Below are 21,373 nucleotides of genomic sequence, written 5' to 3' on the forward strand. Positions count from 1 at the left end.
CAGTAATTCTTTGGCCTCTCTTTAGAGCTGGGACTGACCACAGCTCCCCTGTAGCTTCTAAACAGTCCTGTCAGTGTTGGCTGAGGAAACTTCAAGGAAGTCTGCAGGTGACCAGACTATTTCTGTCCGTCCAGTTTCAGACCAACAGAAGAGATAGTCCAGAAGAATATGCCTACATAGCTTTTTATAGTCCGTGAAGGTGGAAGAAGTGCTTTTAAGGTTTTTTTCAGAGAGGACGCCACGGTGGAGGCTTCACGGCTGGTGCTCATCAGCAAAGACTTGCCACTGGGGAGCACCAGGAGCAGCAGGCCGCTTAACCCCAGGCACTGATCAAAGCACTGACTGTTCTGGAGAGGGAACGAACTTGGGTTGGTTCCACATTGGTCCTTTTTTGTTGTTGTTGTTGTTTTTAGCCATAACTCCATGCTGACATTAATTCAGCCATCGTTTTGGGGTTTTTTGTTTTGTTTTTGTTTTTGTTGTTTTGTTTTGAAAAGGAAAGTTCAGTCCAGCCTGTGCCCTCCTATTTCTCTTCCTTGCCGACCACGGGGGAGCCACAGCAGTTGCCTCAGATCTTCAGCAGATGCACTTCTGAAAGCAGCCATTTGAAAATGCATTTTCTGGGGGCCGGGGGGGACAGGCTATGGCTGTTCACGAAAACCTTTCACATTGGTCCATTTATCAGCTGCTCAGTGTAGAGTGTAATTGGGTCACGGTCAGAAAGGCTCACCACATCTCATTAGTGTGTCAGGACACTCAGAAGTTCTTGACTGGCCGAAGTCTATTAACAAACAGTTTAAGTACTCCATAGTTAACCATTAGCATGCTAGTTGACCTGATGGAAATTTTTGAAGGGTTTTTAAAGGATATACCTTAAATACACCTGCCAGGAAGATAAGTAAAATTCTTCAGATTGTGGGGGGGATTTGTCTGTATTCCAGCCTGGCAGGCAAGGCTCCAGCCTGAAAAGACAGATCTCTGAGGCATCTTGATATGTAAGACACTTCGTGTTTGATCAAAGGCATAAAAGTGAAACTGTGCTAAATGTGTACAGACAGCTCGCTGCATTTGATACGTGAGACCATTGGCATCTTACATACATCAGAAAACTCATTCCAGGAAAGAAACTCGAGAATGCGATAAATATGGCAAAGCCTTTCATCACATCTCAGCCCTTGGCATCCAAAAGCTTACACTGTAAATAAACTTTATTAATATTGTATGTGAGGAAAACTTTCACGTATACCACTCGTTGCTTTGGACAGAAAATGAATTCCGTCAGTATGTTCCAATCATGTAATGAATTTCAGAAACACTGCAGAGGAAGCTTGATCCACTCCAGAGGATCCACAGAAGAAAAAAAATGTGGGGAAATGCTAAAAAGAAGGCAAAAATTGTTAAAAAATTGTTCATGTTGGGTACTTCTATATATTTTGTATGACCCACAATGTCAATGTCTGTGTTTTGTACCTTCAACCCCGGTTGTGATTCTGTGTATTCCCTGTAAACAGATAATGTATTTTATTTTAATCTATTTGACAGAACACATCACTCCAAAAGAGCAAAACTTCTGGAGTGAATAGTGAAGGAGTTGATGTGGGTATAGACAAAAAGTCGGTTTACAGAACGGAGGAGGGGGAAGAGGAGAGAAAACCTTTAGAGTTTGGTGCTCACCAAATCAGAAGAGATTAGTAGATTCCTTAGGAGAGACAGGTCAATAGGCCTCTAAAATGGAACAGTTCCTATAAACATCTGCAGCTTCCTGCGCGTTTTCTCTTCAAAGCCAGGAAGTGGACCTCTTAGCTGCCAGCTCACCATTTCAGGCAAAGAAAATGGGTTCTCTGAGCTTGCGAGGTGGGGGAAGAGAGGCTTCTCCAGGAATCAAGAGTAGGGAGTGCACTGGAAAGGCCCATTGGGACCCGTTAACCTGACCAGGTCATATAAACTATGGCCCTGCTTCCCCCACTAACTCTGTTCTTTATGCTTAGGCAATTTGGGTTAGCAGAACGCCGGGGTGGGCCCCTTCCTGGAAAACCGGCATCCAGTTCTGGCATGGCAGGAAGCTTTTCTGATAAGGCTTGAGAAGCGTTTTGCAGTATTTGCTTTGGCTGTGCTCCTGTGTAGCTTCCCTGCTCCCACTTACTTCCCGTGATTATTAGAAGGCTTGTGAAGATTCATAGCTGTGAAGGAATTTTTTTCTTCCTTTTTATCCTAGAGTTGATCACCTTTTATTCCAGGGTCTGGTCACCCTGATGTCCTCATCTGAAGCTAGCTAACCAGGTTCATCCTACCATCCTCGTGGAAGATTCGTTATGTGAATTGGAGTAACAGTATTAAAATGTAGTCAAACGGTGGCAGCAATACTTGCCAGAGGAGCCATATTTTTGTGTGTCCAACTCTGAGCAACTTCTCAGAAATATTTATGAGGGGGCTGGGTTCCCCATCTGGGAAACCGAATGAAGGTCTGCAGGTTGTGAAATGAAATGTAGAGTCAGAAGAAGAAACTAAGTGGTATAAATAGATCTTTTCATAGAAGTTAGAGTAGATTTTTTATTTCAACTACTACTGGAGAGTTTAATAAAAAGCATTATTTGCAGAGTTTTCCTAACCTAGGTTTAGATTTTGTTTTTAGAATGGACACACTACTGTACATTTAAAAGCAGTTACTTATTTTGCTATTCAAATTAATTTTTTATTATATCTGAAGATGAAATTATCTGTTTTACTTTTCAAAGCTTTGTAAAACAAACTTGAAGTTATAGGGAGGCTAAGCCATCTCCACTTCTGCAGGTCAAATAAAAGTTGGAGAAATAACTTTGGGCATATCATACAACAGAATGTGTCAATGTGAGAACTTAGTTTCATATTGTTCTGTTTGACAGTGGATGGCACAAACCTCATGTTTTCCTCTTATCCTGAAACAGTGGAAGGTAAGGAGAGGCATGAGGCTTCTAAACACTGTTATTTTAACAGCTTTTTTTTTTTTTTTTAATGTTTTGAGATTTCTCCCCTCTGTTTACTTAAAGAATTATGGCCCACTTAGAATTACATGGTAATTAGCAAAACTAATTGGTCTTCAAGTTCAACTTTCTCCCTTCAGCAAGCACTCATGAAGCAGTGAGGCCGAGTGAGTGTCTTAAAAAATAAAAAAATGAGACCTGCAAGTGATTGAAAGGTGGTAATAAAACTCAGATTTCATTCCAGTTTCAGATTTGGGTTTTAAGTTTCTTGAGTCCAGGGAAGGGACTAGGCAAGCGCAGTCGCCCCGACTCAGGTGTGTGTGTTACTGCTTGCTCGCCTTCCTCCTCACCTCAGCCACTGACCAGTGTAAGTAAGGTTTCTTTCTGCCCTAGCAAGGACAAAGCATGTTAGGCTCCGACCAGCTTCTGCCAGTAGCAGGGGTTACATGAAAACAAATAATTGGGGGGAGGGGGGATGGGGGGGAGAAGGCGGATGGTGATTGTGCAGAAAAATCTTGTTCTAAAACAAAACGAGTGTGAGGGTAAGGGTGGGGAGGGTTACAAGCAAAATCAGCGATTATTTTAAAATGAACATATTGTATTTTTATTAACTTGTAGTTAAATATAGGTTATTACAACCAGGTCAACATGATAAGCCTAAATCTATATAGAGAGCTAACTCAGGCATTGTCTTGTTTATCTGTAGACTGGATAAGACAAACCTTTCCTGTTCTGTCAGTCCCTAGTTTCTTAGTTTAGAATAAGTTAGATCGAAAGAAGAAAGTGTGTCTTTGTAATACCCGCAGAATTAAGTTCTTGCTGTTGAAACCTGGCTTCTCATTTCACTAGTCTTAGGAGAGTCCAGACGCTTGGTAGATGTTCAAGAAGTGATTTTTAAATTGCATTTGTTCCTTTAAAATCCTCATTAACCTTTCTAGGAAGGCTTCTTTGAATAAATAATGGGATCTTAGAGGAAAAGTGGTTTGTTTTTTTAAAAGCTAGGGAACTCCTCTAGTGAAAATCATTTGAAAACTTGATTGAGGACTAAAGTTTCCATTATGAGAAATGGCAGCAAAATGACACTTACATGCATTTATAGTCAATGGTCCATTGTAGGTGGCCGGTGGTGTCTGATGAATGTTAGAGCAGTGAGGTTGGGGAAGGAGATTGTGGGGAATTGTAATAAATATCTCTATGTTGTTTCTCTTCTGGGTCATGGTAAAACAATAAATTCTCACCTCTAGGTGGCAATGTTGGTGGCGTTTGCTTTTTGTCCTCCTTCGTTGCATAAATACACATTTTGGGTGAAGGAAAAAGTATAATTTCAAAGTTAAAAGCAACTACACCCCTGCAGACCATCTTCGCAGTCGTGAACGTGCTGTAAGTAACTTCACAGGAGCACGTTCCAGGCGGCCTTTCGAAGGCAACCAATGAAAACCTGTGGTGTCAAGTAGCTCTTCCCGATACCCCAAAACACAATTTTCTCAGAAGACGGAACCATTAAAACAACTTTGACCAATTTATGACACTCCAAAAAAACCTGAACATCCTGACGGTTGGTGCAGCAGGTGATCTGGTCAGATCTTCGCACTGACTTCTCCCCTGATAACCTGGTTCTGTTATTGTGCAATGTAGTGAAACAGACTCCATTTGATTTTTTTTTCTTACTTTGTCTCATTTAAATGCTTTATACACCCTATTTAGAAACCAGAATCGAGGCGTGAAACATTCTATCTGCTTCCGTTTCAGGGTTCTTAAGGACTACTAACTCCTGCCCTGCCTGCTCTAGTGGAACATGCAAACTCTTTTTAAAGTAAATAAAAGAAGTAAAAGGTGGCACATGTGAAAAAAAAAAAAACAAAACAAGTTTTTTATGCATTGATTTTCACAATAAAATCCCTATTCAGGGGAACTTTGCCCTGTCCAAGGGTCTTAGCACCCGCTCCCCCCACTGCCCAGAGAGCAGAACCTGAGCTGAGGGCTTGTGTGCAGATGATTTATTTGGGGAAGTGATTCCAAAGAACTGAAGTGAGGGACGGGGTAGGCCGAAATGGGAAGAAATCCAATCTGTTATTGAACTTGGTCACTGCCGTGGAGGATGGACCCTATGGCAAATTCCGGCCCTGAGCTAATAAAATCGGCCTTGGGTAAGCAGGGGACCGGAACCTTACCGCACCCCCCCCCCCCCAGGGCAAACTGGAGCTCCAAGAGCCAAGGGTCAGGGTTTCTTCCGGAAGCTTCTCAACTTTTTACTCTGCAGTCCAAACCCTGGTGGCTGCCTTGCCTTCCTCTCATCACAGCCGCAGGAGGGAAAGGTGGATGAGGCCACCTTCCTTCCACCCTTACCATGGTGGACAACCCTATTCGCTGCCAGAGTCTTGGGTTCCCAGTGCAGGTGTCTTCTGCTCTCCAGTCACCTGCGCTAGTCACAGCTTCACTTCACCCTTTCTCAGCAGATGTCCCTCAGTATTCTTTCCCAAGGGCCCAAGTCCACCAGGACGTGCCTCACTGCCTGGTCCTTCCTGCTCCCTGGAGCCCCTGGCCTTGCTCTCTGGTGCTTCCATGCCCCTCACCCGTCAACACCTGTTCTATGTTTAAACAAACACACCTATAGTTATAAGGAGCAAAAGCAAATTCTGAAAATCTTTGGACTTTGTCCTTTCCTTTTGGGCTACCAAATTCCTCTCTCAAGTGGACCATGACCACTCTTCTCATAGGTGCTGATCTCCCTCCTGTACCTCAGCTCTTTTCCCAACCGTTTAAATGGAAGATCACAGGTGTCCTTGACAGAGCATTTTCCCTCGTCTTCATTCTCCCTTATCTAGAGCATTTGGCCATTTCCTTGAAACTCCGTCAGTGGCTTGTATTATGCTATCCTTTGGCGGCTCTCTCTTCACTCATGAATAATAAACATCGATTTTTTCTAATCCACACTTCAATTTTCCAAAAAAACCAGTTGACTCAAAAGTGCAGAAACAGGCCTAGAAAATGAAGTGACTTACCCAGTAAATGGGAGAGCAGGATTTTATTTCTAAATTTTTATTTTGAGAGAGCATGAGCAGGGGAGGGAGAGAGAGAATCCCAAGCAAGCTCTGCACTGTCAATGCAGAGCCCGACTTGGGGCTCAATCTCATGAACAGCAAGATCATGACCTGGGCTGCAATCAAGAGCCCTAAGCTTAACTGACTGAGCCACCCAGGTGCCCCCACTTTATTTTTTTTTAATTTATTTACTTCCTTTTTTTAAATTTTTATTTATTTTTTGAGAGAGAGACAGCATGTGAGCAGGGGAGGAGCAGAGAGAGAGGGAAACAGAATTCAAAGCAGGCTTCGAGCTGTCAGCACAGAACCTGATGCAGGGCTTGAACTCACGAACTGTGAGATCATGACCTGAGTTGAAGTTAGACACTCAACTGACTGAGCCACCCAGGCGCCCCTATTTACTTCCTTATTTTTAAGTAACCTCTCTACCCAACATGGGGCTTGCACCCAACTCCGAGTCGCATGCTCTTCTGATTGAGCCAGCCAGGTGTCCCCAGAACTAGATTTTAAAACCAGGTGTGTGACTCTAGCAACCGTTCTGTTATGAGCTCAATTCTCCCTCCTTCATAAATCACTTACATGATCCCACAACTATGTTTATGGAACAGCCTCGCACAATGGTTAAACGTACACAGGCCTTGGAGGGAGCCAGTTTGCCTAGGATCAAACCCTTCATCCACCACTTACTAGCTGTGTCTTAGTTACCTCATGTGCAAAATGGGCAGAGAGTTCCTATAAGCATTAAATGAGCCATTACATGTAAGTCATGTGTAACAGTGCCTGACATAAGTGTTCCAAAAATAGGTCACCTGTTATTTCTTCCATGGGCCTCTCGATCTCTCCTGAATATTTATTTAGCCCTCACAAAAGTCACTTTTTTTTAAGTGAAACATCCTGGCATGTCCTCCATTCCATGAGTCCCTAAAACACATAACCCTGAAATCAGCTCCTTGTGAAACTGGGGACCCTGGCTCTGGGCCCATTTCAGTCCCAAATGTTATGTGCAAAAATTTCACAAGGCCTCTGTGATTAAAGTTGCCTCACTCCTTCAGCTGATGCAAGTCCCTTTGCAATCTCAAATCCTCCAGTGAACCAGAATTTCCCCTGGAGGTGTGAAAATTGCTTCCCAGGCTTAAAGGAGCCCTTCCTTGCTTGTCCCAAACTACCCATGTCCCTTTGCCAGTGGACTTACTGCCTCCAAGTCTTCAGCGTGGCCTCTACTCCGGATGCTTGAACACAGGAGGTGGTAGTCTGACTCTACCCTACCTGGGTTAAGTTTGTCGCGTGCCCTACATTTAGTTCTGGATTGCACATTTTAAAAGAGAAACAGTCCAAGTGCTGGATAATAAAAGCAACACCATCTCGTGTGTACAATAAAGGGTTGGTTTTTTTTCTTGGTGAAGAGAAAACTCACGGGGAACTTGGTCTCTTCCCTCAAATACCTAAAGGCCTGTCATGATAAAAGAGGGATTTAATTTGTTCTGCGTGACTCCCAAGACATAGAACCCAAAAGCCTTTGCGACAAACACTGACAGGCCATGTGCTAGGAATAAGAAAAGGAAAGAGCGACAGCAGTGAGTAAGGCAGATGAGTGAAGGGGCTCTGCCTGGCTGCTACCAGGACAAATGAGAAAAAGGCACCCCTTCCTCAAGACACTTAGTTGACTGCCTTCTGCCGGCAAGTTGTGATAACCACACAACCTACTGATAACTCCCAGATAATAAGGTGAATGGTGGCCCCTGGGGTGGTGCGGGGTACAAGTTGCATAACTGGAGTAGCCCTTGTGGAAGCCACTGGGAGAAGAAAGAACCTTGTTGCAGGGCCAGCCAGAGCTGTAAGAATTCAGGCACTCAGGTATGGCTGGGGGACTCTTAGAGGCAGGGGGCAGGCAGAAAGGGATTTTGCATTGGGGAAGGCTGGGCCAGATGCCCTTTGTGATCTCCTTCTATTCTGACATGATGCACATTTTTTTCTGGGTTCTTCCAGAAACTAGGGGAACAACTTGCAACCTGCTCTTGTAAAAGTCTTGGCAGGAAACTTCACCTTCTCTTATTAGGGAGAAGGCAGGTGGCTCCTTCCAGAGAGGGCAGAATTGAAAAAAGTGCCTGTGATGGGTAGAGCCACATCTGTCCCTGGGGAAGGGGGCATGGAAGCTAACATTAAACCAGAGAGGGGATCAGAAATAATACTGTAGCCAAGAACACTTAGTGATAGAGAACAAACTATAGGTTGATGGAGGAGGTGGGTGGGAGATGGGCTGGATGGGTGATGGGTACTAAGGAGGCCACTTGTTATGATGATCACTGGGTGTTGTATGTAAGTGAATTCAGAATCACTGAATTCTACTCCTGGCACCAATATAGCACTGTCTGTTAACTAACTAAAATTTTAAAAATAAATAAAATGATCAGGTTAAAAAAATAATACTGTTACCAAATAAACATTTTACTTTTTTAAATATTTTCTTAAAGTTTATTTTTTTGAGAGAGAGAGAACAAGAGCTCCAATGAGCATTGGGGAGAGGCAGAGAGAGGAGAGAGAGAATCCCAAGCAGACTCTGTGCTGTCACCACAAAACTCAGCACAGGACTTGATCTCGTGAACTATGAGATCTTGACCTGAGCCGAATCAAGAGTCAGATGCTAAAACCTACTAAAGCCACCCAGGCACCACCCAAATAAACATTTTTTTTTTGAAAATTTTAATGTTTTATTTATTTTTCAGACAGAGAGAAACAGAGCATGAACGGGGGAGGGTCAGAGAGAGAGGGAGACATAGAATCTGAAGCAGGCTCCAGGCTCTGAGCTGTCAGCACAGAGCCCGACGTGGGGCTCGAACCCACGGACCATGAGATCATGACCTGAGCCGAAGTTGGATGCTTAACTGACTGAGCCACCCAGGCGCCCCCCAAATAAACATTTTAAATGATTAAAAAAATATATTGTAGCCAAAAGTGATGAAGACTAGAAGTCTCACTGTTGGTATAGTCAGTTACAAAGCCAGTGCACTTTTGTGTGATCCAAACACTTGAAGTTGTCAGAGAAGGTGGGGCACCTGGCTGGCTCAGTCAGTAGAGTGTAGGACTCTTGATCTCAGGGTTGTGAGTTTGAGCCCCACACTGGGTGTAGAGACTACTTAAAGTTGTCAGAGAAGGTACTATTATGCCCATTTTCCTGATAATCAAATTGCAGATCTAAATCTCCCAAGGCTCATTGGCAACGGGGCTCCAGCTTCAAGCTGTCAGGTTGTCTAACTACATCACTCTGCTTTTATTCTCTTTTCCTTTCATTTATTTTTTCTTTCTTTTTTAAAATATACATATTTAAAGTTATCTCTACACCCAATGTGGAGCTCAAACTCAGGACCCCAAGATCAAGTCACAAGCTCTACTGACTGAGCCACCCAGGCACCCATCCTTTCATTTTCTTTAGCTGAATGAATGTTTTTGCAGCTCCCCAACATGCTGTACGTGTGGACCCCTTCCAGGAAGAAAAAAAAGGAAGTTTTCACAGTTGGAATGGGACAGAAGTTCGCAGAGCCCTGTTTTAGGAGAAATCAAGATTTGATCACCCTCTACTGGCTAAGCATAGTGATGGCAGCAAAAAGAAGCCGTGGTGAGAATGAGCAAGGAAGATCCAGAGAGTCACCATTTTAGGGACAAACTTGACCACCATGCTGCTGGTAGGGAAGGGAGGAAGCTAGAGCCTACAGTAACCAGTGGTAGCTTTTCCCCTTCTGGATTTCTGCTACAAGGAGAGGGAATGCTTTTTCTTTTTCAGGCCAAATAATCTTTCAAGCAAAAAAGAACTGGATAATGTAGAGAAAATGGGAGAGTATGGAGGTCATTTAGGAACCATGGACCTTCAGAGGGCCCTCGGTCAGTTCAGACATTTTACATTCCAAGATTCAGAAGCAACTTTCAGATCATGGAACTGTTGTGAGTGATCGCTAGGACATGATAGATTTTAAATATTTTGAAGGGCTGGCAAGAAGAACAACTACATTTTGTGAGATAAAAGGACCAATCAAAACCAGGGTTGAAATTGTAGGAAAACAGATTTTTGCTTTAATGTAAAGAAATTTCAGCAATTAGAACGTCCCAAAAGGAGGGAACTGTTCTCTAAATGAGTAAGCTCCCTGCCATGTAAATGGTTAGAAGCAGAGGGCTGCTCACAGAAAGAGTGTTTGCACGTTAACAAGAGGCTAGTCTGTGGTTGCCTACGATGCCTTATTCAGCACCATTTATTGGTCTCATCTCTATTTTCATTGACCACATCTGAAATTATTTGCTTACATATCTGCCAAGAACTGTATTTTTCATTTTTTCCTTGTGCTTTAATACAATGGCTGACACATTGGTATTTGTCAAATGAATTCACTGGAAAAGTATGAGGTTCTTGGAAATCAAAACTGTTCTGAAGAGGAAATGCAGGTGACACACCACAGTGAGCCACCAGTCAAGTTGGCTAACTTTTCCTTTGCTCTCTTGTGGTTGTGCTATAGTTATTTTAATGGAAGAAAATAATGACTCACCCTAAGTTAATTTGCTTTAATAAAGTATGATTTGCATGGATAGCCTGTTGATCTTCCTAATGCTTTTAAAAAAAATTTTTTTTAAGTTTATTTAGTTTGAGAGAGATAGAGTACGTGTGTGTCAGAGAGGGACATAAAGAAGGAAAGAGAGAGAATCCCAAGCAGGCTTAAGTCAGTCCAAAGCCCAACTCGGGCTTACTCTCATGAACCATGAGATCATGACCTGAGCCAAGATCAAGAGTCAGACACTTAACCTACTGAGCCACCCAGGCAGCTCTATCATCCTAATGCTGTTTTTAAAAACCTGTTGAGATAGGGGCACCTGGGTGGCTCAGTGGTTGAGCATCCAACTTCTGCTTGGGTCATGATCTCATCGTTCATGAGTTCGAGCCCTGCATTGGGCACACCGCTGTCAGCACAGAGCCTGCTTTGGATCCTCTGTCCCCCTCTCTCTCTCTGCCACTCCCCCACTCACCCTCTCTCTCAAAAAGGAGAGAGAGAGATTAATAATAAACATTTAAAAAAAACTTTTGAGATATCGTAAGGACACAGGATTGAATTAGAGAATCTGTATTCTACTCTCAGCTCCACTACCAACTAGCTCACTAGTGTGGCTTGGATATGATTTCTCCAGGCATTGGTGTTTTGTTTTATTTTTGGTGGTTTTTTTTTTTTTTTTAACGTTTATAGAGGGAGATAAAGAATCCAAAGCAGGCTCCAGGCTCCAAACTGTCAGTGCAGAGCCTGATGCGGGGCTCAAAGTCATAAACTGTGAGATCATGACCTGAGCCAAAGTCAGACACTTAGCTGACTGAGCCACCCAGGTGCCCCAGCATTAGTTTCTTCATCTGAAAACAAGAGCATAACCAGATTATCCTTAAGGTCTATTTTGGCATTAATATTTTCCAACTCTGGGCCCCTTTGCTTTAGACAGAGCAACAGGCTTGGAATTGGAAGGATTTCCTTCAGGCCCCAACATCACAGCTCACTGGTTGCATGGCTAGGCAAAGATCCTTTTGACTAAGAGACTGGATTGAGCATGACCAAGACATCAACATGCATGTGGCTCATGGAATTGTGCAGGTTTCCTGGTTTTCCTCTAGTGATTCTGTTCCCTTCAACCATCTCTTATTCCTCCAGTCTAATTCAGAGGCAGTAGAGTATTTAAAAGCACAGGCTTTGGAGAAAAGAGCCAAGTGTGAATCTTGACTTTCCAGCAGATCACTTGTATGACACTGGTCAAGGTACTTACTTTTCTGAGTCCCAGTTTCCTGATCTGTAAAACAGAGATTTCAATATTTCACAGGGATAAGTATTCTCAGGTCTATAATATTTCATAGGATTGATATAATGAAGATAAATGTGTATAGTAGATTGTTCCCCAAAATAGTCACATTATCTCCCATCCCACATACTCTTTCACAATGAAATAGAGAAATTTCTTTCACCAAGGAATAAAGTCTGTCTTCTTCCCCTTGAATCTGGCTCAGTGGCCTGTTTAATTTTTTTAAATGACTTATTTATTTTTGAGAGAGAGAGAGAGAGAGAAAACAGAGGAGGGGCAGAAAGAGAGGGAGACACAAAATCTGAAGCAGGCTCCAAGCTCTGAGCTGTCATCACAGAGACTGATGTGGGGCTTGAACTCACAAACTGCAAGATTATGGCCTGAGCCAAAGTCAGACACAACCGACTGAGCCACCCAGGTGCCCCTGCACACAGTGGCCTGTTTAAACAATCTAATATGGTAGAAATGATGCTGTGTAACTTCCAAGGCTGGGCTCTAAACACCTGCAAGTTCCACCCTGACTTCTTAAAATGCTCCTCTTGGGGAAGCCAGCAGTCATGTCACGAGGAAGCCCGAGCAGCCATGCGGAGGCACTCACACGGAGGAGCACGGAGCCCCCAGGCCAACATCCCAGCTGAGCTTCCAGTCTGTAGGCCAGCCCGAACCACCAGCCATCCGGGTCCCTTAGGACACCACAGGAAGCAGAAGAACCCAGCCAATTCACAGATTTGTGAGATCAAATGAGAAATGATAACTGTTGTGTTAAGTCACTAAGTTTTGAAGTAGTTTTTAATGCAGCAATAAAGAAGTGAAACCAAGTGCTTAACAGTACCTTGCCCATAGTAAGTACTCTAAGGAGGTGTATGGAGGGGATGGTAAAGGTAAATGTTGTGAAAGGGTTTGACATTAAGGGAAAAACTAACAGGAGTATGAAGCAAGCTGTATGAAGGTATTAAAGGTGTTCTCCACATTCCTAGGGGCTCCCCCACCTCTTCAAAACAGCACAAGATGATACAGGAAGTGGCCATCCTTACACTGAACTTTTCTATCATTTCCATTCATTGATCTTAGTTCTGAATTCCGGGGTCCCCTAAGACAAATTTCTTTTGGAAATGACAACTCTTTGTATTTGAAAACTACGACTACTTTGTCCCTCATTCTCCCCTCCTCTTCTCCTACCTAAAGTAAGGAAGGAAAAATTCTTCAGATTCTCTCTGGTCACATTAGGTATGGTGTTCAGACCTCACACCCTCCGATTTGTTCATTTCTGGATGACCATTGGCTTTTGGTGCCTGTAACAGGTGGTGTCGAGAACCCACCCATCTTAGATGTCTGACCAATGCATGTGGGAAGGAATGAATGAAACAAGACTGACCATGGGATAACTGTTGACACTGGCCAGTTGGTACATGAAGGCCCACTGTCATCCTCTCTACTTTTGTCTTTGAAAATTAAATTTTTTTAATGATCCTAGAAAAATAGGGGGAAACATAGTCACGTTTCTGTGAAGTTATGGTGCATTTAATCAGGGATTTCGTGTTCAGGGATGTTGCTGTCCTTCAGTATGTGTACCTTTTGAGGAATCAGGCAAAAGCAAAATCAATGGGGGCTGGGAAGGGGGTGCCGAAAGAAACATTGAGAATCAAGCCTGAAATCTGCAGGAGCAGCGGGAGAAAAAGGTAGGCAGAAACTTCTTTAACCAGTCCTGCAGCATCAGGAGCACTTAGAGGGCAACCTCCGAGATTTCTGCCCAGGAAATTTAGAATCCGCAAAAGCCCCAAAGGCACGGCGACTTAGATTGATGCCACCGTGACCCAGGTCCGAGATTGATCACTGAATCTCTGACTTCGTGGGCCAAGCGTGCGGGTCCGTGTCCATAAACGTGGGCCGCGTTCTCACGAGACGACGGGCTCAGGTCTCGGGCGAACGGATTCTGAAGTCCACGAAGGGACCGAGGTCGTTTCGCCGAGCCCGCGCCTCTCCCTGGACCGGGACTACGGAGATTGGGTGCGAGAACCCGGGAAGCCTTCACCTGGCTGGCACTTCCTTGGTTTAAAAGGTGTGTGTGTGGGGGGGGGGGGGGGGGGGAGTGGCGGCTGGGGAACGAGGTTCCTGCTAGTTCACGTAGTGGAGCGACCTCGCCCGTCCCCAAGACGCCAAAACCCCCGACTAAGCAAGACACCGAGAGGCAGAAACGACCTCCCCCCGGTCCTAGAGGGACCGCTACGGCCCCGGACAACTCCCGCGGGGGGGCGGGGTTCTGACGAACTTCCGGCTGCGCCGGCCGCGGGGTGCGTCGAGGCACCAGCGCTTCGAGCGGCCCCAAATCCGGTGAGTTTTGGATTCCTGGTTCGCGTAGCTGCGGGAGAGGGAACCTTGGGTGAAAGGGTTCGGAGAGGGAAGAGGGGTTGAGCAGCTGTGGCCTCTGGAGAACCCCCCCCCAGACCGGTCCTGGGAGGGCTGTGGGGAGGAGCTCCGTGCTCCTACCCAGCTAAGCTGGTGGAGGCTCGTCCTCGCCTTTTCCTGCCCTCCCCGGCGGTTTCTCAGATAAACTGCTTCTTTCGCGTTCCAGAGCAGATTTTCTGTGCTCTCCCTGAGACGGGCCCTTAGTCCGTCGGACCCGGACTGCCTTCTCTTTTTTCCTTGCTCTTAACAGTAAGTCCAAACTCGGGGCTAATTGATGAGAACATGTCTGAGGGGTTTGGGGACCTGCGGTGGGAAACCGAGCCTCTTTAGAAGTCCCGGGTAGCTATTGGTCCAAGAGAGGGAATAGTTCTGTTGGGCTTTGTTCAGATTAGAAAGCACATACACAATAAGGATCTGCTCGAGTTTGGAAACACATTTCTAGGTTATTTATAAATAGTTTCTCGAGAGGAAGGCGATCTGGTGGGTGACGTCCTTGGAAACCTATGGTATATAAAGGAAGAGTTGAAAGAACTGTGAAGGAAGGAGTCAAGAGGCAAAGCAATTGTTTTCAGGGATTGGGGAGCTGCTATGCAGAAAGTACTGTACAGTAGGATTCCGTGCCTCAAGAATTAACCAAATTTGCCTGCCTGCGAGTTTTCAGGTACACAATGTGTGTGTTAAAAGCATTCTAGCAATAGTTGGTAAGTACCATTAAATTGTTACCATCTATTTTAATTTGGTTTATTTATGCCTCATCTTGTTCCGGAATGGGTTTGGGGCACTTCTATAAGAGAGTATAAGTTTTGGGAAATTGGCATAAAAGAGGGGGAAAAAACCACCTGGGAACAAGAACAGTTCCCTTCTGGTTATAGTAGACCATAAACTTTTGCTTGATGAGCCTCTTGTGCTACACATTCTAGATAGTCTAAAGAAAGTAGTTCACTGTGGTTGAAGACAATCTGAATTAGTAATGAAACCTCCTCTTTTCTACCCACATGCTTTTTTTATTTTATAAATACTGTATTAAGAAAAACTCAGAAGCCAGGGCACCTGGCTGGCTCAGCCAGTGTAGCACGGGACTCTTGATCTCAGGGTTGTGAGTTCAATCCCCACATTGGGCATAGAGCTTATGATACATAGATAGATAGATAGATAGATACGCAGGCATAGAGTTTACAATAAATAAATAGATTAATTAATTAATTAAAAAGAAAAATTCAGAAGCCATGACCTGGAGGGCATCCCGAGATGAAACTTTAGGCAAACTCAGCATGACCAAATGTGAAATAACTGGCTTTGCTCAAGGGAAAAAAAAAAAAATTACAACAGAGCATTACCAGGTTTTTAAAAAGTCTTTGCTAGTCCAATAGATGGAAGCATTTCATTGCAGCTTTAATTTCCATTTATTCTGTTGTAAATAAGGTGAAGCATCTTTTCATGGATTTATTACTAAGCTGAGATTTGAAAGACAAAAAGAAGTTTGTCTGAGAATTGGGCATTATCAGTGCATTGGGAATGAGCAGGGAAGCAATGAGACAGAATGAAGAGGCAGAGGCCACGTTGTGACTTTTGTCTGCCATACAGAGAAGTTAATAAAATGGTTGTAAAGAGCAGGGTCATATGTGCAGATCTGTATTCTAAACCTCTGCTGGTACTAGACTTTTAATGCGTGAAACTTGATTTTTAGAGGAGGCATCGTCAGGGGTCAAGGGCAGGCTGCCGCAAGATGGGGCACTTTAACTTTAGCACAAACATTATTTTGAGTTAAAAGCAATTGAAACCCAGCAGATTCAGGAAAGGCTCTTTACCTTCCCCCTCAAGTGCCTGCCTACACCAGGAAGAGAGCTATTAATGAGATTGCTTTTTACCTAAGAAACCTGCATAATAGGGCACCGTTTGTTTTCCTAACATCTCCTCTCACCTCTCTTTTGGTCTTCCTCATCTTTGTATCCTCAGACCCCTTTCCTTAGCTCAGGTTGTTATTTAAGGCTCCATGTTGCCTCACTGCCTTTGGGATTTCATATCTGTGTGGGTTCCCTGTACACACAAAACTAAATTTGATGGGGGCACCTGGGTGGCTCAGTCGGTTAAGCAGCCGACTTCGGCTCAGGTCATGATCTCACGGTCCGTGAGTTCGAGCCCCGCGTCGGGCTCTGTGCTGACAGCTCAGAGCCTGGAGCCTGTTTCAGATTCTGTGTCTCCCTCTCTCTGACCCTCCCCCATTCATGCTCTGTCTCTCTCTGTCTCAAAAATAAATAAATATTTAAAAAAACACACAAAAAAACTAAATTTGATGTTCTCCTGTTAAAAAAATTTTTTTTGAGGTAAGCTCTACACCCATCATGGGGCTCAAACTCACATCCCCGAGATCCTCTTCCTACTGAGCCAGCCAAGTGCCCCTCGATTTTTCTTTAAACAAACACACAAACACGCCTCTGCTGGTAGCCTTTGAGCCTGTGGAATTGGAGTTGCCAAACTGGAAAATGGCCTGTGCAATTTCAAAGGAGGAAAAGACTGTTGTAACATCAACTAGTCAAAAGTGTTTGATGTGGGGAATAAGTTTAAGAATTCTCTATGCTTGCGCCAATGGGTTAGCAAGGCTTAGGGTGGAAAGCCACCAGAGGGGGAAAGTGCCCAAAGCCAGTCATTAAGTAAGACAAAGCATAGAGGCAGAAAGCCCTGGGTGAAAGAGTCTAAAGTTAGCTGTGCAGAAAGCCCTGGGTGAAAGAGTCTAAAGTTAGCTGTGCAGAAAGCCCTGGGTGAAAGAGTCTAAAGTTAGCTGTGCTGAAGAGTGCCTTGTTAACCCTGAGGTTGCAAGCTCAAGCAATCTTAAACTTTGGAGATAACAGCTAATTGGCTAAATCACCTACAGAAAAACATTTTCCATCTGCTGCCAGTATATCATTGTGCTTTGATCTCAACTTCAAAACGCAGCTTGCCCCCCAAACCCTTTGCTTCTTACACAAGTTAATGGTCACTATCTGATCATTTCCTTCCGCACGTTTACCACATATGTAAAATCTTGAGAGCTCAATAAATACAGAGGTGAAACCCCTGTTCTGGGCTCTTGTCTCTTCCCTGACATTAGCCTCTCGTATTCATTTCTGTGTCTGCTCTCTTGCTGGACAAGAGAGCTCCAGACTCAAAAGTCTGTGACAGTTTGATAAAAGTAAAAGTAAGCTTTGTGATATGTTTAAAATAGATCTGCTAGAAACTTTATTTCATTAAGCCAATATTCTAATAATTGTTGAATGAGAGTCAGAAATTAATTATTGCTCCTAGAGACAAAGCAGGTACCTTTTATTTATTTTTTTTTTAATTTTTTTTTTTTAACATTTTTATTTATTTTTGAGACAGAGAGAGACAGAGCATGAACGGGGGGAGGGCCAGAGAGGGAGGGAGACACAGAATCGGAAGCAGGCTCCAGGCTCTGAGCTGTCAGCACAGAGCCTGATGCGGGACTCGAACTCACGGACCGTGAGATCGTGACCCGAGCGAAGTCGGACGCTCAACCGACTGAGCCACCCAGGCGCCCCAAAGCAGGTACCTTTTAAAAAGAAATCATAAAAAGGCTTCATAACTTTTTAAACGTATCTAAGAATGGTCTGCTTCAACATCATAAGTATTAAAGTTAACAGCTGTGCTTCTCCCCCCCCCCCCATATTTTTAATTTAAATGTTTTATTTTAAAGTAATCTCTATACCCATCATGGGGCTTGAACTCACAACCCCAAGATCAAGAGTCACATGCTGCACTGACTGAGCCAGCCAGGTGTCCCTTAAATGTTTTTAGAACAGTTTTAGATCTATAGAAAAGCTCAAAGATAGTACAGAATTCCCATATACCTTTTCTCCAGTTATTGTTAACCCCTTGCATTACTGGGTACATTTGTCACAACTAAGGAACCAACACTGATATATTACTATTAATTAAGCTCCGCACTTTATTTGAAGGTCACTAGTTTTTCCCTAATGTCCTTTTTCTGTCCCAGGATCCCATCTAGGGTACCGCATTATATTAGCCTTCAAGTCTACTTAATGTCCTCTGGTCAGTGACAATTTCTCAGGCTTTCCTCGTTTTTAATGATCTTGACAGTTTTGAGAAGTACAGGTCAGGTGTTTTATAGAAAGTCTCTCAATCCAGATTTGGAGGAGGAAGGCCAGAGAGGTGATGTGCCCTTGTCATCATTTTCAGGTGCACTTACCACTGGTGATGTTAACCTTGGTGATCCGACTGAGCTAGTGTTTGCCTGGTTTCTGCATGGTAGTACTTCCCTTCAGCCCCTTTCCGTATTTTTCTCGCGGAAGCAAGTCCCTAAGTGCAGCCCACACTCAGGGGGTGAAGAATTAAGTCTCCCTTCTTGACAGGAGTATCTGCATACATAAATTGGCATAATTCTGGGTGGGAGGTTTGTCTCTTCTCTGTTTATTCAGTCACTTTTTTTTTTTTTAAACATTGTATGGATTCACAGATACTTATTTCACATTTCAGGTTATAATCCACTACTGTATTTTGTTGCTCAGATTGTTTTAGTTGTAGCTATTGAGAGCTTCCCCCCAGCCCAAGTTGGCTCCCGTGTCCCTTTAACATGCCCCATTGTTTTGTTTTTTAACTTTGTGTCACTATAGGATGCTCCAGACTCATTTTGTATGCTCCCCAACCTAGAATCAGCCATTTTTCCATTTTCTAGTTCTTTTTACTGGAGAAACCAAAATCTGGGCTCTGGGTATGCTAATTGCAGGATGTCATTGCTTCTAAACCTTCACAGCAGACAGAACTAGGAAATCAATGTCTGCATACTAACTCGTGTACACACACTTACTAATTCTGTATTCACCTGTATCTGTAAACTAAGTATGAGTTGATGCTGCCATATTTTTTTAGCTTAAATTTGTACTGATAATTAAAATTTTTTTAATGTTTATTTATTTTTAATTTATTTTTAATGTTTATTTCTGAGACAGAGGGAGACAGAGCATGAGTGGGGGAGGGGCAGAGAGAGAGGGAGACACAGAATCAGGAGCAGGCTCCAGGCTCTGAGCTGTCAGCACAGAGCCCGACACAGGGCTCAAACTCATGAATGGTGAGATTATGACCTGAGCCGAAGTGAGACACTTAACTGACTAAGCCACCCAGACACCCCTGTACTGATATTTTTTTTAAGCCTGATTTTACAGCTTTTATTCCATGAGTACACCCAAAGATCCATATATCACATTCATTCTTCCCACAGATATTTGAGTACCTGCAAAATACCAGGTGTATTGTAGATGTTTGGAATATAGCAGTGAAGAAAACGGATGAAAGTCTCTGCCCTCGGGAGTTGGTATTCAAGAAGGAAACAGGCGGTTTTAAAAAAAAAAAAAAGGTAAAATATATAGTATATGTATGGAGGTAAGTGATGTGGAAGAGAGTAAATTAGCATAAGGAGTTCTGGGGTGAGCAAGAGTTGTGTGCAGTTTAAAATATGGGGTCAGGGATGCCTTGGCGAGAACATAGTACAGACCTGAAGGAGCCAGCCATATATAATCTGGAGGAAGCATTCGGCAGAGGGAACGCCATGCTCTGAGGGGGGAAGCTTGCCTCACATGTTCAAGGGACCATGTGGTTTGGGTCAATGAACAAGAGAGAAGTAGAAGATGAAGTCAGGCAACAGAGCTGAGACCTCATGAGGCCTTGCCGGCCATTGTGATGACCTTGCCCTTTACTCTAGGAGACACTGCCTCGAAAGGCGTGAGCAGAAGAATGGTATGACCTGACTTGTATGTTAACAGGGTTGCTCTGGCTGCTTGTTGGCACTAGACCCAGGGGCAGGGGTGGAAGCACTTAGGAGGCTCTTGCAATACTCCAGGCAAGTAGGGGAGGGGCTGGGATGCAGTACTGGAGGTAGTGTGAATTGGTTGAACATTGGATCTTTTGGACGTAGAGCTCACAGGATTCGCTTATGAATTATATGTAGAATGAGAAGGAGTCTGGGATAACCAGGTTTTTTGTTCCAAGAAAACAGAATGATGGAGTCGCCATTAACCGTCAAGTAGGTAGTTGGTCACATGAGTCTAGAGTTCAAAAGAGAGCTCTGGGCTGGAGATTAATTGGTGGTTGGGAGTACGTGGATGGTAATTAGAGCCATGTGACTGGATGAAATCTCTGGGGAGAATGAATGCAGCAGGGATGAAGTGGTCCAAGCGCCTATCCCTCCACTCATTTGAGGTCTTGCAAAGACACGGATTTGAGTTGTGGGCAGCATCCAAGGGAAACTTTTTCTTCTTAAGAATTTTTTTTTTTTTTTAACATAATCTCCACATACAATGTGGGTCTCAAGCTCACAACCCCGAGGTCAAGAGTTGCATGCTCTACCAGCAGAGCCAACGAGGCACTCCACCTTTTTTTTCTTTAAATGTACTATGTACATGCTTTGCAGAGGTAGTTATGTGATCTGTGAGATTGGATATGCCATTCTGGGAACAGATTCACATGAATCTGATACAGGTCACTTCCTGTTGAATGCCACCTGTGCTAAGTAATTCCTCCCTTGTGCCTTGCTGAGTTTCCCAGGCTTGATCCCAGAAGCTGAGCAACCCAAACAGATTCCAGTGTCTTTCCTATTCTAGGTATGCACTTCTGTGAGTGGAGTGTGAAATTTTGTAACCAGTTACGAGAAGGTATTTCAGCACTGCAGAGATCTACTTTTAAGCATTTCAAATGAATGCTCCCAGCACTATTCCATCTGTTATTTTAAGGTCATTTTAGCCTTTGTGCTAGTGCCTTTATTTAGGAAACTAGATGGTGTGCTTCTCTCCTGGCTGTTTTCAAGTTATGCTGAACTTGGGAGCTCCAGAAGTGTATTGGATGTGCAGAGCAGTGTGAGGGAGTACGTGCTGCTGATTTGGGTCCACCCTGTCAAGACACCTGTTGATATCTCTCCTAGGATGCTTCAGATTTGGGGTACAGTGGAGAGGAATCCCAAGTACCGGCATCCCTAGAAGTCTCAACTAATTAGTAGCTGATAATTATTGAAATTTTCATAAAAAGTTATTTATTGAGGTTCTAGTCGTAGGATCCCATTTTATATTTTTTAGAATTACTAGAATTATAAATAAAAAATAAAATTATCAGAATTGGTCACAAAAATCAGTGGAAAGCAGTCAT

General features: G+C 43.7%; 1 protein-coding gene across 1 annotated transcript in view; it reads left to right on the forward strand.

Moving 5' to 3' along the window:
- The window catches only part of ZKSCAN1 (zinc finger with KRAB and SCAN domains 1), a 66,066-nt gene that overhangs the window by 18,332 nt on the left and 26,361 nt on the right, over positions 1-21,373 (forward strand). Inside the window, exon 7 of the mRNA XM_042972412.1 lies at positions 13,678-13,877. Within this exon, the coding sequence (XP_042828346.1) occupies positions 13,678-13,877 (200 nt within the window). The remainder of the gene's footprint in view (positions 1-13,677; positions 13,878-21,373) is intronic.

This window comes from Panthera tigris, chromosome E3 (assembly GCF_018350195.1).
Source record: "Panthera tigris isolate Pti1 chromosome E3, P.tigris_Pti1_mat1.1, whole genome shotgun sequence".
Lineage (NCBI taxonomy): Eukaryota > Metazoa > Chordata > Mammalia > Carnivora > Felidae > Panthera > Panthera tigris.